The sequence below is a fragment of the Crocodylus siamensis genome, chromosome 4, assembly GCF_052110815.1.
Source record: "Crocodylus siamensis isolate JL-2025a chromosome 4, ASM5211081v1, whole genome shotgun sequence".
Lineage (NCBI taxonomy): Eukaryota > Metazoa > Chordata > Crocodylia > Crocodylidae > Crocodylus > Crocodylus siamensis.
In genome coordinates, this window is record NC_143398.1 from 48780344 (window position 1) to 48796669 (window position 16326).

General features: G+C 45.6%; 1 protein-coding gene across 3 annotated transcripts in view; it reads left to right on the plus strand.

Moving 5' to 3' along the window:
* The window catches only part of LOC149865704 (uncharacterized), a 142506-nt gene extending 128374 nt beyond the window's left edge, over positions 1-14132 (plus strand). For 2 of the 3 annotated variants that reach the window (XR_016441750.1, XM_090042242.1), the window contains one exon: positions 7925-14132. Coding sequence is in view for 2 of the 3 variants with exons in the window: in XM_090042242.1 (XP_089898368.1) it covers positions 7925-7981 (57 nt within the window). In the remaining variant the exon portion in view is untranslated. The remainder of the gene's footprint in view (positions 1-7924) is intronic. The other variant, XM_090042243.1, reaches the window with a different exon arrangement.
* Positions 14133-16326: the final 2194 nt, after the last annotated feature.

A 16326-nucleotide genomic window follows, 5' to 3' on the forward strand; every position in this document is an offset into this window, starting at 1 on the left:
GGGAAGTGGGAGCAGATTGGCAGCAAATCTGCTCCCACTTCTATGCATGTGTAGACGCATGCCCTTCACCATTTACTCAAGAGTAAATTGGTTCTGCATCAAATTTATATATAGACACACCCACTGAGTAGTAAGTACTTATGAATAAATTTGCTACTTACCTTTGCAGGTAGCAAATTTACTTGTGAGTAGCGAAGTTTATGGTGTAGTAAGCATGTGTACATGTAGACTTGCACACTTACTGCAAGTCTACATGTGCACATGTAGCTACTGAACAGTAAAGTGTCTTGGGTTCGTGCACCCACTGACTCTGAAATGATAGAGTTCAAGATCCTAAGGAGAGGAAGGAAAAAGAACAACTGAGTAAAGACACTGAGCTTCAGAAAAGGAGACTTTAGCAAACTCAGGGAACTAGTGGGCAGGATCCCCTGGAAGGCAAGTGCTTAAAGAGGCCTTCTAAAGGGCACAGAAGCAAAATATCATCATGAGGTAGAAGAATAGGAAGTGTAACAGGAGATCAGCCTGGCTAGACAGCAATCTCTTCAATAAACTGAAATTCGAAAAGGGATCCTATAAAAAGTGTCAAATTAGTTGCAGCACCAGGGAAGCATATAAGAGTATTTCAGGGACATGCAGGGAGAAAATTAGAAAGGCTGAGGCATGATTTGAGAGGCAGCTGGCAAGAGACATTAAAGGAAACAAAAAGGGATTCTAGAACTATGTCAGAAGTGAGAGGAATACCAGAGAAACCATAAGTCCCTTACAGAATGCAGCATGACCCTTGAAGTATTTAATGCAATTCAGAAAGGATATGGAAAAGCTCAAGGGACTCCAGAGGAGAGCCACATGCCTGATTAGAGGACAAGAGGGCAGGCCTTATGAGGATAGGCTGAGAGACTTCAACCTGAAGAAGCATAGGCTCAGGGGTGACTTCATGGCAGCCTATAAGTATATAAGGGGTGTGCACTGGGAATTGGATAAATGACTGTTCACCAGAGCACCCCATGGGAAGACTAGGTCCAACAGTCACAAACTCTTGGAAGACCATTTTAGGCTGGACATAAGGAAAAACTTCTTTACTGTCTGAGTCTCCAGGGCCTGGAATAAACTCCCCCCAGAGGTGGTGCGGGCACCTACTCAGGCATCCAATTATTTCTTAAAGGAACCCAGTCTTGTTGGGATCATTTGACCCCAGCTGACTGTCCTAATGTCTATGAAATCCAGCACACCTGGGATAATAAGCAGTGACTGGAGGCCTTCTGCATGACTGAGGCCACCTTCTGGGACCTTCTGGATCAGCTCCAGCCCCATCTGGAGTAGCAGCACATTAGCATACAACCACCCCTCCCCATGGACACCTATCTGGTCCTATGCCCATCAGCCTGGGGTACTTCGGCCACCCGTTTGGTGTGGGCAAGGTCAGCACCAGGGAGGTTGTCCTGGAGGTGTGTGAAGCCCTCCAGGGTGTGCTGCGGGACACTGTGCTCTACATGCACAACACCCTGGTGGAGGTGGTGGGGTTTTTGTGCCCTGGGATTTTCCCAATGCATTGGGGCCCTGGATGAGATCCACATCCCTGTCACCTGCTTGCCCCACGGAGACTGGCTGTACAACATCCACAGGGGCGTTCACTCCATGGTGCTTCAGGCTGTTATGGACCACTGAGGTGCTTTCAAGCATGAGTTCCAGTTGGGTGGGCAGTGCCCATGATGTCCATGTCTTCCAGAACTCTGGCCTTCTAAGCCTGATGGAGAGTGACCACTTCACACAGGGGATGCCAGACCTGCATCTAAGTACCGTGGTGGTTGGCAACGCCATCTACCGCTCACGTAGGTTCTTGGCCAGAGTGCAGGACCTCCATCTAACCCAGGAGGTGCACAGCCCCACCAGGGGAGACGCCTTGTTGGACCTAGTGCTGGCCACGGGTGATGACATGGTGAGGGGGCTGCAGGTGCTCGACCACCGGGGCGACAGCAATCATCGCCTGCTGGAATTCACCATCCTGCACAAGGTGGCAAAGGCATGCAGTAAGGCAGCAGCCCTAGATTTTAGGAGGGCAAACTTGAACAAGCTAACGAGGATAGTTGGAGAAGCGCTGAGGTCCCGGAGGGGAGGGGACCCAGGTGTCCAAGGAGAGTGGTTGCTCCTTAAGGAGACAATCCTCCAAGCCCAAAGGAAGGTAATCCCAATGAGGATCAAAGGGAGCAGGAGAGCACACAAGCCTCCGTGGCTCACCAAAAGCATCCAGGAATGTCTCCTTGCTAAAAAGGAGGCTTACACCCAATGGAAAGAAGGGGTCATCACCAGGGATGACTATTCTGTAGTTGCTCGGGGATGTAGGGGGGTACTTAGGAAGGCCAAGGCAGAGATGGAACTGGGACTAACTTCCCAGATTAAGGACAATAAGAAGTCCTTTTTTAAATACGTAGGGGGTAAAAAGAAGGTCCCGGGTAATGTGGGGCCCTTGCAGGACGCGATGGGAAACTTGGTCATCACACCAGATGGCAAAGCTAACATGTTTAATGACTTCTTTGCCTCCGTCTTCCTAAATAGGGACCAGAACACCCACCTCCCTGCTGGGCCCCCCTCGGGCCCCGGGGGAGGCACACTTGGGCCACAGGTTAGCGAGGATTTAGTTAGGGAGCTTCTGGAGGGGTTGGACATATTCAAGTCTCATTAAGAAACTGGGGGGCTGTGGTGTAGACACCCACACAGTCAAATGGGTCGCCAACTGGCCGGAGGGCCACATCCAGAGGGTGGTAGTGGATGGGTCCTTCTCAACCTGGAAGGATGTGGGCAGTGGGGTTCCGCAGGGCTTGGTCCTTGGGCCTGCACTGTTCAACATCTTCATCAGTGATTTGGACGAACGGGTAAAAAGCACCCTGTTCAAATTTGCTGATGACACTAAGATGTGGGGGGACGTGGGCACACCAGAAGGATGCAACAGGCTACAATCAGACCTAGACAGGTTACAAGGGTGGGCGGACAAGAATAGGATGGGTTTCAACACAGACAAGTGCAAGGTGCTGCACCTGGGGAGGAACAACCGGCACCATACCTACAGGTTAGGGAGCTCCCCTCTTGTCAGCACGGAGGCGGAAAAGCACCTTGGGGTCATCACTGACTCCAAGATGAACATGGCCCGGCAGTGTGGGGATGCAGTCAGGAAGGCCAACCGCACCTTGTCATGCATCCACAGATGCATCTCCAGCAGGTCCAAAGAGGTGATCCTTCCCTTCTATGCGGCACTGGTCAGGCCACAGTTGGAGTACTGCATCCAGTTCTAGGTGCCACACCTCAAGAGGGATGTCAACAGCATGGAGAGGGTCCAGAGGAGAGCCACTCGTATGATCAGGGGACAACAGGGCAGGCCCTATGAGGAGAGGCTACGGGACCTGAACCTGTTCAGCCTCCAAAAGAGAAGGCTGAGGGGGGATCTTGTGGCCTGTTATAAACTAGTCAGGGGGGATCAGCAGGCATTGGGGGAGTCACTGTTCCCCTGAGCACCGCCAGGAGTGACTAGGAATAGCGGTCACAAGCTGGCAGAGGGTAGGTTTAGGTTAGATATCAGGACCATCGCTACTTCATGGTCAGGATGGCTAGGGTCTGGAACCAGCTTCCAAGAGAGGTGGTGCAGGCTCCTACCCTGGGATTGTTTAAGAGAAGGTTAGATGAACATCTTGCTGGGGTTGTTTGACCTCAGTACTCTTTCCTGCCATGGCAGGGGGTCAGACTAGATGATCTGCTCAGGTCCCTTCCGATCCTAGAAACTATGAAACTATCTGCCCTGGCTCATGCACCTACACTATCCACCTGGACCCCTATGAGGCCCACTTCAACTGCTGCCTGGGCTGGACCCATACCCTGGTGGAGTGCACCCTATGCCACTTCAAGGGACATTGGTACACCCTCACCGCCCACCTCAAATTCATCAAGGACAGTATCTCCCAAGCCATTGTTGCAGCCTGTATGCTGCATAATATCTGTGAGGCCCAGGGGGAGCACTTCCACAAGGCCTGGGTGCAAGAGGATGCCTTGTAGTGGGACCACTACCTGTGGTGGCAGCAACAGTGGTGCCTCTCTGCTCAAGCCCCAGGAAAGTGACATACCTGCCACTGGGGTCCAGGGCACAAGTTGCGAAAGTACTGGCCAACTCCTCCAGAACTCCCTCCACTAGCCTTCCTGCACTGCTGCCCACAGACATCCCCCACCCCTTGCTCATCTTGAGCACCATGCTCACTGCAGACACATCTCAAAAGAAAAAGTTTTTATTCCCCTCACGTCAACCACCTTCCACTCCCTCCCCAACAAACAGATCCCCTCCACCACCCATGATGTCCACCAACAATAAAAAAACCTTCTTCCCCATGAAAATTATATACAATGCTGTTTGTGTGCAGTCCCAGGGTGGGGGGCCATGGGGTTCAGACAACTAGGGGCAGAGCTCAGGGCCAGCCTGTGGCTGCTCCTCCACAGGTGCAGATGCCATGGTGAGTGCAGTGTGGGGAGAGCTTATCCAGGGGCAACTATGGCTGGTGCTCCCCCAGTGCAAGCATCTCCCCCTCCACCAGATGTCCAGGGCCAGCAGGGCCAGTGTTCAGTCCTGACCCCACTGCAGGCAGCTCTGGCTCCGCACCCACATGGAGCCAGAGTGAGTGGCAAGGCTGGGCCCAGTCCAGGGGGCTGGGTGGCATCAGACCCATGGTAGGGGCCAGGCCAGGGGCTCCTGGATGCAGCACAGGATCTCCTCGCAGGATCATATGGGGGCCTGCTGCTGGGCAATGGGTGGCTGCCAGGGGGCAGGTGGAGCTAGGGTCAGGTGCCAGGAAGTGGGTGACACAAAGGCAACTGCCAGGGCTACAGAAGTGTCCAGCACCTGGTAGTTGTCATCCATGGCCTGCACTGCCCAGGCCAAGATGGCATTCTGCACCCACATCCCTTCCCCCCACTCATGCTCTATGGCCAGAAGCTGCACCCAGAACTCCCAGTTGGCCCGGTCCCACGCCTCCTCATGTCAGTCCTGTGTCTCCTCGCGGGCAGTGTCTTCTACTCGCCACCTGTCCTGGCAGGCCGTGTCCTCCACTCACTATCTGTCTTGGTGGGCACCTGAGCATTCCCCAGCCAGTCCTCTGATGCCATGACCAAGAGGTCCAGGAGGAAAGTCCTGTCCAGGTTCCTCCTCTGGCAGAGCTAGCATATCCATAGGGCCCTGGCTATGGGCAGTGGCAACCCTGAAGCTGCATCCTGGCTGCCAAGGTTGGCCTCTCCTCTGGGCACAGCTGCATGCACTGTAGAGCCAGAAGCTGTTTGTGAGAGTTTGCAACATTTCTGAGATAAGATGCTCTGTACCAGAGGCCATGCACTGCCTGGCCTCAGATCAGGGATCGGCCCATGCACAGGTGGCCAGGGACCATGGTAAGTCAGCCAGGTAGACCTGGGCCCAGGCAGCTGCATCCCTGCTTGGTCCCTTGGGGCCAGCCAGCCACTGGATGCTTTCCCCTGCCACCTGTTTCCCCAACCTAGGACCAGCCCTGCTGCTCACCCCAGTTCCATGCAGGCACAGAGCAGGAGCTGCCTGTGGTGGGCCCAGGATTGCATGCTGGCTCTGATGGCCCTCGATTCTCTAAATTCCATAGATTCAGTGGGTTAGAAAGAAAATTAGTGCAAGCCCAAACTCTTATTAGTTAGTTTGAGTTGTGGAAAAATTGACCTAAGGCATGGGCAGAACCAGGATTTCCTAAGGAGGGGTGCCTTAGACCATGGTGGCAAGGTATAGCTGGAACCCCTGAGCTGATGGGAGTCACGAGGGAGCTGGACAAGGAATCAGCACTGGAAGGAGGAAACTACTCTTTCCATTGCTGTTGTCTCTAGGATGACAGGCATAGGGGAGCCCCAGAGCTACTCCTGGCCCACTCCTACTGCATTTGTGGATAGTAGCTGCATGGGGTGCTGTACTCAGCTGAGAACAGTGGCAATGGTACACAGGTTCCTTCTTCCAGTGATTGTTCCTTTCTACTCCCCTGTCTCCAGTGTTGGCTGGGAGCAGGCACTGCAAGGGGGAATTTGAGTACCCTTGTTGTCCCCACCCAACCCTATGCATCAGCTTCCTGCAGTTTGTGGCTGGAGTGAGGGAGTAATGGCTTTGGGGATCCTCCTGCCCTCAGGTCACCCAGGGTCAGCATCAATACAGGCAAAGAGGGTCTTCCTTCTAGCACCTGCTCTGGGACATCAGGGGACATGGTGGGGCGGAGGAGTGGCAGATGCAGGAAGAGGTAACCTGGTCACTGCTGCTACAATTCCCTGCCAACCTTGGCACCCTATGCAACCACAGCATGAGACTGGAGTGGGGAAAGTAGCAGGCCTGGGGCTCCCCACGCACCAAGATCAGCTGGGAGAGTAGCAGCAGAGGACGGGGTACCACTACACCTCTGGACTCCTCTGGATCCACCCCTAGCCCCAGAATTCTTTTCACCCCACCTTCTCCTACATTCATTTCCTATGTACCTTGGTTTGTTGACTGTCTAATCTATAGTGTTTAGAAGACTAACATAATTTCTCTAGGTTTTTCTGGTGATTTAATATTTTCTTACCCACTGGTTCATCAAAGAACTTGTCTACCACTCAATGTCCTGCAGTTCTGAGCTGTTCCACCTAAACCTTGTATTCAAGTCACAACAACATAGCAGTTTTTGGTGCATGTCTGCCAGTTTTGGCAGGACGAGGACTAGGAAACTGTACAGCCTTAGTGAATAATTATAATCCCCTGAAATTCAGACCAGGTGCTAAAACTCTGAGCCAGATTAGATATTTATAAAAATTCAAAGAGATTTTTTTGTAAATAATTTAGGTATGCCTTGAATAAGGAGATCTAGAGCTCTACAGAAGGAGGTCTATCTATCAGGTAGGGCTCTCGAGGCAAAACAAGCTGACAGGCACTTTGATGGATGGATATTAGTTGTATGCCAGTAGCTTGCAGGCCTGGTTCTTTTCCCTGAGACAAACACAGAACTCTCATTGTGGGAGCTGTGTACCTAGAAATGCTGAACAATAACACAATTAGACACAGGCCAGATGGTCAGTCAGTGTAAAACAGTGTGGTTCCATTGATATTAATGTAATGTATGAAATATATGACATTTACAACGTATGTAATATTCAAAAGGAGAAGGTCAATTAACATAATCTAAAGTAACAACTACAGAAATGATATTCTACATGTAGGTGACTTATTGTCCATGGTAATACTTGCTGTGGCAGTGCATAAAAGGATATAGAGGTGATAAAAGGGCTTTGCAGAGATGGAAACAGGCCTGCACTTGTTAGGTGGATATGTTGGAAAGAGCTGCTAATCACACCATGTCATGATTCTTTAGCACACTTCTATGGATCATAAACTATTGTCACTCAATTATCCTCTATATTATGATAACACTTTGATAGTAGGAGAAGACCAATAAACTCCTAGAAGCTAGCTGATGATTGTCTGTTCTTCTCCATTTTATGAATAATGACTTTCCAAATTATAATTCCTCAGTCAAATACTGATACTGTAAATTCAGATTCATTGCAGGGTTAAGTTCCTGAATCCCCTTTGAAAATGATGGAACAAGCTGAGGGGACATATAGCCTCAGCCAACAGCTACTTGTGACTGCTGAGATACTCCAACTGAATGCAGCAGCTTTTATTTTCAAAGGGCACTGCTTTTCCAATCAGCTGTGCAGAACCACTGCTGCATTTCAGCTGAGTGGGGAAGAAGCACCCTTTGAAATAAAAATGACAGCAAACAGGTGAATGTCTTATTCTCAGTTCAGCCATGTGTGGAAAATTAAGCAGGTTGCAAAGCATTCTGATACCAAAAAAAAAAAAAAAAGTAAAAAATCCAAGTTCTACTATGCTAACATTCTCACCCTTTTTCTCTACCAGCAGAACAATTGCCACTACAGGAAAGAAGCTCTGCATCCATTGAAACATAAAACATGAGTACTGGATAAGAAGAACCACAAAACAAATGTAATATTTTTCCATACATGAAATCTATGTTAAAGAAACATTTTCTAATGTTTGCCTTTGATGGACTTTCTATTGTCCTTCGCCATCTGAATTTTCTCATTTGTGATAATGAGCATGGCTGAGCATGTGGGAAGAATCAGATTAAGTGACACAAAAAGTCAAGCCTGAACTTTGACCTCCCTCCAGACTTCTCCATGATATGCTATTCTGCTAAGCATATAGGAAAAACATAGGAAAAACAGGTCTTTTTTAACATCATTTCTCTCCCATTCAGGAAACTACAGAAAGAGTCAATTTTACCATTTTTGCTTTATATCAAAATGTTTTTACAGTTCTGCCTGTTTACTGTACCTGGGCAGAACAAAATGATAGTAGCTGTTGTTCATTCCATCACCCAGATGTAGTTTGTACAATGAACAGTAGTGGGTCAAACAGTGGTGACTAATAAGACTAATAAGACTTATTCTATGTTGGAGCTAACAAATCCTTTATCAGTACTTCAACCATTCTGCTTACGTGGCCTCATTGTTAAGATTATGCCTTTCATCTATGGGAACTAATCCCTTTCATATACAATTTTAGCAAGAAGCTTATAAAATGTGTATTAAAGCAGTATTGACTTGTCCAACAATAAAAAGTACAATTAGGCTTCCAACACAGAGCATTAATAATTTGCATAAAAACCTCTCTAACCTATTCCTTTTAATGTAGAATATAACCAAAAGGTTGCCTTCTGTACCATGCACCAGTAATTTGCTGTAAAATCAGCAGATAGCTGTATCTATATAAGAGTGTTCACTTTTCTTTGTGCAAATCTTTTAAAAGTGAATTTGCATGCTGAATATATCAATAGGAAATAATATTAAAGATCATTAGACTGAATGGCCAAACACAATGGGTTCTGCTGTTAATATCACATAATGCAATAATTCAAGATGGTTTCTTACACAGAGTCACTGTTCTGATAGAATCAGCCTTAGGGTCAGGCTGTAGACCCATTTTTATCCCACCTTGCAGTTGTGGTGGCTCATTTGCATAATGTACTATTTAAGCAAGAAGCTTATAAGAACTGAAGAAAAGTAATAATGACCAGTCTCTGCATAAAAATGTATAAATAGTTAGGCTTCCAACACTAAGCATTTCCATCTAAGAAGATTACTAAATATCCCCTATGCAACATTTTCCATTTCCATAATGAAATAGGTGCCATTGTCTATTCACTTTCCAAGTATTATGCCTGTTTATAATATTATTATTTTCACGGTGTACTATATAACATAGTAAATTAAGTTTGTAAAATATTTAATCAAATAATAGTAAGATATTTATATTGTTTTTAGTCCTCCCCTCCCTGTAAAATTATCTAAAACATCAAAAGGACAGAGTACTTGCTTCCTACTACTTCTACTAACAGCACAAAATGCTTCATGACCACAGATGATTAGCCATCTCCTTCCTTGTTTAATAAAGAACAGCATTTCTCTGCCAAGGTAACACAAAATGACATTGCCTCAGGTCACAGCAGGGCATGTCACATCATGTAACACAACATAACCTGATGTAACCTGATCCAACAGGCCATGTGCCTGTTGCCTATTTGTAGAAAATACCACTTTTTCAGAAGAGAGGACATGTCACCACAGATAACAAAATGTTAGTTCTATCTTTGGGTCCCAGGGCTCTCTGTGTTCACAATTAACTTGGTTTTTAAGTCCAAGTCACATGTAAAGAGAATAATTTCCTTTCCAATTAACATAGATACTATTCAGTAGTGACCTATTGTGACTGGCACTGATATGTAAATTGGTACAGAAACTGTAACGAAATTTTAGAAAACTGCCTTTAATCAACAAAAGTTTCAACATGAGCAATGGAAGACATGAATTACACTGATAAGTAAGACCATTCAAGTGTCAGAAAGGAAGAAGGGAAAAAGAGGTGAACTCATCAAGATCTAGTTATCAGTTATTAAAATAATTACTTGAGTGCTGGATACTTTTTGTAAAACACAAGGTGTAGTTAGCCATTTTGAACTCAAGAACAAGACAGGGTAGTTTTCCACCTTGTAGACTATCCAAAGTAGATATTTATCTATCTATAGATATAGATACACAGCACAAGTGTTTTTTTAAGCTGAAGCTTCATGAAAGCTTGTGCTATCTAGAAATAAAGGTTGCTTGCAGACATGGGGAAAAAAACCGAAAAAGGCACTTTAGGTTAAACTTGGCACACTCCTGCACTGAGCCCAGCACATGCCCAGAAGAGGCATCATGTTAATTGGACCCGGCTTTCCTAATGTCTATGTAGATCAAGTGCTTTAGTGGGGCTTTTTTGGTATTTCTATTTAATATCCGGTTGAATTAGCTTTAGATAAAAGTGCCAAAAAGTCTGAAGAGCTCAATTTATACAGATGCTGTACAACCAGGTTGAAGTAACGCTGTTGCTTCTGGTAAAACACTCCCCTCCCCCCCAACACCTGTAAGCACGCGTACATGTGCACCCTGCCCCCATATATATATAATCTCTATAGACTAACCAAAGTGTGTGTGTGTATATAGAGAGAGGTGTGTGTGTGTGTGTGTGTGTGTGTGTATAGAGGTGTGTGTGTGTCTGTATAAATATATTATATATACATACCCCACACACACACACACACACACACACAGACACACTCACGCATTTTGGTTAGTCTATAAGACACCTTCTATTTTTGGAGAAAACCAAAATTTCTTCCTAGGGAAGTGTAGGTCTCCATCCTACCCTCTTTTCTTAACTAACCTTTTTCCATTTGCTTACGTTTGATTATCAAGCACTGCCACAATTTGCCAGAATATGACCATCAATGTAGATTTTATATTGCAAATTTATTTATTTATTCCACAATTATGCCAAGTAAATTTCAGTCCATAATGAAAACGTAAAACTGAGATGTTATTGATCAAATGATTACATGGGCAGTGAACTTTTTAAAATGTCTAATCTAAGCTGTCAGTGCAAAGCGATTTTATTTAAAAAAATCCATAGGTATAAATACTTCTAGGCATGACCTTTGAAGCTATAATCCTCCTGAACTCATTGATGAAATCAACACTAAGAACTAGGGAAAATATTTTTAGAAATCAATAAAAGAAAAATAAGCTGAAATATAAAATTAGCAACTAAAAAACCTAATTAATTGCTTAACTATTCAAAACGTAAAAACATTAGGGAAAGCACTGCAAATTTTTCTGATGGTCAGTCATCAGAGTATATAAACAGAGAAATCCTCTCCAGATTAAAGGCCTGATTCTGCAATAGTCACTAGAGTGAATGGGCCTTACTTGTAAGTGGTCTAACTGGCTCCAAGTCCTGTTCTTATGTGATGCCACAGGAAGTCAGTCAAAAATACATCAAAAGAAGAAACAGAAATGTCACATACTCAGAGTAACCCAATGATCTTACTCCAGAAATGCTCATCCTTCAAAACTCCATCCCCTCCACTCATGCCTAAAATATATTGTCATCTTCTCAAAGCAAGGATCATGTGTCTCTCTTTTTTTTATCACATAGAACCAAAAACACATTAGAAAGCAGCAAAACTAATAAAGGATGATGATAAATAACGTGATTTTAATAACAGTTTAATCATGTAAGAAAGGACTGTAGGATCAAGCTCTATGTTGCTTGCCTTTTTTTAAAATATCATACACTAAAAAAGCTAATTCTATTAACAGAGGGCGTGTTGACACATGCTATTACTGCACGTGAATAAACTGCAGAGCTTATTACTCCTCAGTTTATTGCTTCAGGGTGTGCCTTTTGAACATATGCCTACAGTGCATGAACTCTGGAGCAATAAGATTTGCAGTTTATTCATGCACAGCACATGGAGCCAGGTTGGAGCAGCCCTGACTAGGAGGGGACCCTGTGGAGTGGGGGGTCAGCTCGTGGCTGCTTCTCCTGGCTCAACCTGCTGCAGAAGGGCTGGCTGGGGCATGAAGAAGCTTCAGTATGAGGCAGCACCCACACTGAAGCACCATAATGCTCCAGCCAGCCCCTCCAGCATCTACATGTGCACCGCTGTGGAGTTTTTTCTCCACAGCAGGCTAGTACTTGTTTCAAGTACTAGCCTGCTGTGGAGTAAATGAGTTTACTCCATCCTAATAGGGGCATATGTGTAGATGCCAAGACATTTACTGTGCAGCTAATTAGTCAACTGTGCAGTAAACATCTAGTGTAAATGCACCCACTGTGACCTAATCCGGGGTTGCATGAAAACTTTAAATTCAATGTTCAGCACATCCTAGTGAATAAATAACCTAACCCTGATTGTCTGTGATCTTTGGGACAAAACACAGATTCAGGCAAAGGATTAAATTGTAGTAAATTTTTCTAGTACTTGTGTAGCCACATAACTGCAATTTGGGCATCCACATATGTTTTGGATTTTATTTGCACTTGTATCAATATGTTCACCTGGTGCTTCCTGTCTAACATGGTGAGAAGGCTCATCCTAGCCATGTAGGCTTTGGGCATCACCCAAGCATGCATATAATGCTGGATAGGTTCTAAAAATTTAGCCTCAGAAAAACCAAGGGAGATAAGAGGGACACTCCCATCTTCTAGTCTTCTGCTCCCTGGGAAGTGCTGTAACTTCTAGGATGTGGCTAAGAGGAGAGAGGGCTGCACTCCTCCTCCTCCATTTTACTTCTGATAGATTACTGCATGTTACCCAGGTGCTCCAGTTCCACCACAGACAGAAATAGCATCTTACCTTGTAAGTACCAAAAATTGCAAGTATCTGGCTATATGAATGTAATTTAGGCAGCTAAAGATGAAATAAGCTGTAGCCCATAATTAGGAACCTACCCAAATTGATAAGGCAGCTGGTTGATTTTGTGGGCAGATTGTGGAGCTGGCTGCCATTTTTGCAGGCTTATTGTGGCAGCCCCTCCCCCCACACATCTCTGTTTTGCCAAGGGGCTCCAGTGGCCCCAATTCATACTGCTCATTGGTTGAGAGGCTTGTCCATCATACAGCCACCCCTCACCACCTGTAGCAAAATCCCCAGTTTTGTTTTTGTTTTTATTCCATTCTCTCCCCTTCCCCAACCATTTCTGACTTTTTCTCTCCCTCTATATTCCCTATAGATAAGTATAAATAAGCTAAGGTGTAGGATAAGCTTTAAACATTTTTATTTTGGTAGCAAGTTTTTGGTTTTGGATATCCACTGTTTTATATTGTATTATTATTAGGTTTGTATTGAGTTTTACTGTTGTATATTGTATTATTATCATTTTTGTATTGATTTTTATTGTTTCATATGGATATTGTATGGCTTAGGCCTGTGTTTGTAAGTGAACCAAAGTAATGTCAAGTTTCCATTTTATATGTCAAGCCTCCATCTTCTGTCTGCCTGGGCATCCCATGTTGCAACAATATGATTCATTGTACCACTCCCATGTAAACTGGTTCCCCGATGAATGAGTGTGATTGGGAACAATTGAAATACAATAGTAGCAGGCCTCTACTGAATGGCCTGTAATGTCTGGGCCATCACCTCGCATTGATTCATCCAGGAACCACAGACCTCACCCAGGAACAGAGACAAGACCAGCATTTGAAAGATAAAAGGCCCCGCAGAACCAGCAACTCTCATCATTACAGACACCTGAAACTGCACATCCCTGCATGGAGCGCACATGCTCAGTACACCAGGGGCTGACTCTTGCCTGGGCATGCCTCCTGTCATTAGGGTCACACACGGTCTGTCCCTATAAAAAGGGGCAGTGAAGACAGACCCAGTGGGACACTCTCTCCATCTGGACCAACACCATGCCATACCAATTATCTACCCAGAGGCCCTGCCAGCAACTCCCCTCTGGACAACATCTACAGGACAAGGACCCCTTTCCAGCCTGGATAAGTAGATATTATCTGCACACCTCCTCCTACAATTTGGACTCTCCCTCTCTGTCTTTCTCTCTCCCTGGACTTCGGTAGAATTCAGCCCCTGCACCAAGCCTCTCTAACCCCTGCTGCCAGAGTGTGTGTGTGCATGCGTGCGTGCATGCAAGTGAACCAATAAGACATCATGTCACCATTTCCCCTGTTCAATAAAACCACTGACATTTGCAACCCCGAGTTGGGTCATGTTTTACTAAATCCCAGTCCCTTCCTTATCTTAAATTCCAGCCTCATTCTCTCTCTCTCAGCTCTAGTCCCCACCCTCTCTGCTAGTTTCCCGATCTCCTCCCAATTCCATCTCCCCTTTTCTGCCATCTCTCAGCCTCCCCTGCTCCTACTGCCTTTTCTCTGTGACTTTCTGCTGCCTTTCTCTGCTTTCCCTGCAATTTTCTGTTGTCCATCTCTCTGTTTTCAGGCTTCCCCCACACCTTCTGTAACCTCCCCCTGCCTCCTCCAGCAGCTTCCCAGCTCCTCTTAGCTGTCCTGCAGCTTTCTCCAGCTTCCAGCACCTACTGCCGCTCCCTGCAACTTCTCTAGCTTCCCTGGAGCCATCCTCTGGCTCCCCACACCCAGAGCCCCTCTAACATCCACACTTTCCCTTAGTCCCATTTTCCCTCCTCTCCCCATCTACCTTTTCAGTTCCCCCATAGCTCTGGCTCCAGTCCCAGCCTCTGTGCCAGCATCTTCCCTGTTCTGCAGGCTTTGGGCATTGTCTTTTAATCAATTAAGATCAATTAACCTAAAGTGACCCCCGAGCCTCAGTTCTTCAGCCCAGGCCCCTGTAGTCTACCGGTTCTAATCCTGGTCCTGGTAACTTTAACTCCCTACACTTCTACTTACCTTAACTCTTCCCCAGGTATCCCAAGTACACCAAGCACATACATACATGCACACACATCACAACACCCAACTTAGGAACTCACCTGTGTGTATGTGTAGGTGGGTGGTATGTGCGTAAATTAGTGAATACACACACACACACATATCTATCTATGTATGTATATATTGATATATATAGATAGATATCATTGTGGGTGTGGGGGGGGGTATATAAATTAGTAACCCTTGTATGTGTATTGGATGTGCAGGTGTTGGTAACTGGTAACTGATTCTGTCTAAATTTGGTGTGTGTAGCGTGTATGGGCTTAAACTGGTGATAGTGTGCATGAACCTAAACTGGTTATTTTGAACGTGTGTATATCTGAGTTGCTAGTGTGTCTAGATGTGTATATATGTGTGTGTGTGTGTGTATATATGTGTGTGTGTGTGTATATATATGGCATTGTGTGCATGGTATACAAATTAGTGATCTGTGTCTAACTTCTGGGGTGTATAGCGTATGTGCTTGAATTGGTGATAGGTATGCATGTGCCTAGGCTGGTTTGGATGTGTATGTGCCTCAGCTGGTTGTGTGTGTGCGTATGCACCTGATTGATTTGTGTGTTTGTATTGTGTGCAATTATGTTACACCCTCCTGTCTAACAGCGCAATATTGAGATCCTGAGAGCTGGCCTGACCCCACAGGGCAACACACTGTTTGGCCGAGAGGGCTGTCTGTCCTGTGACCCCCACCACTCACTGCTGATTGGTGGAGAGGAGCATAGGCTCATGACAGGAAGCCCTCTCAGCCAATCAGCAGTGAGTGGTGGGGGCAAGGGCAGCAGCCATCCTGGCTGCTCCCCTTTGTGCCAGCAGCCCTGCCTTACCCCTTCTTCTCCAGTAGGCTACACAGGAAGGTTACAGCAGCTACAAGGACTGCTGGCTAGCATTTTATTTTTAGTACCTTTTTTCATGGATTTTGCTCAGTTTCCACAAAATCTTCAAAACTGAAAATTGAGTAGGTCCCTACCCATAATATCCCAATACCAAATTTGTTGAAGTTGGGATTTGGATCATAGGCTAGTGGTGTTTTTTAGTGCTTAGTATGGAGACTTCAAATCACCCAGTCTTGGCAAAGGTAATTGTTCTGAATAGCAACCCAGCTATGGTGCCATGGTACTCTAAAACATGAATAATACACAGATTGGTATGGCACAAAAAGAACAAGGGAAAGTGTTGTTTTTGTGTTTCCCCTTAATCTGACCCTTGCTTACATGCATGATTCAGTTCAAATGCTTGATGATTTTCACAGATGCATTACTATATTTGCAAGGCTCAGGTGGATTTATGTAAGGAAAAAAGATATGGGAAGAAAAACTCTCTGTTGTTTATAGAAAGTCTGATTAACATGTGGCCAACACCTGGATTTTAAAAGAATTCTATTCTTTGCTCAATAAAAGTACAAATGCCACCTTCTGAGGCATTCAAACAATAAAACAAAATGATAGCCCAGAAAAGAGCTGCCACATGTTGTTTTCTTCCCCTCTTTG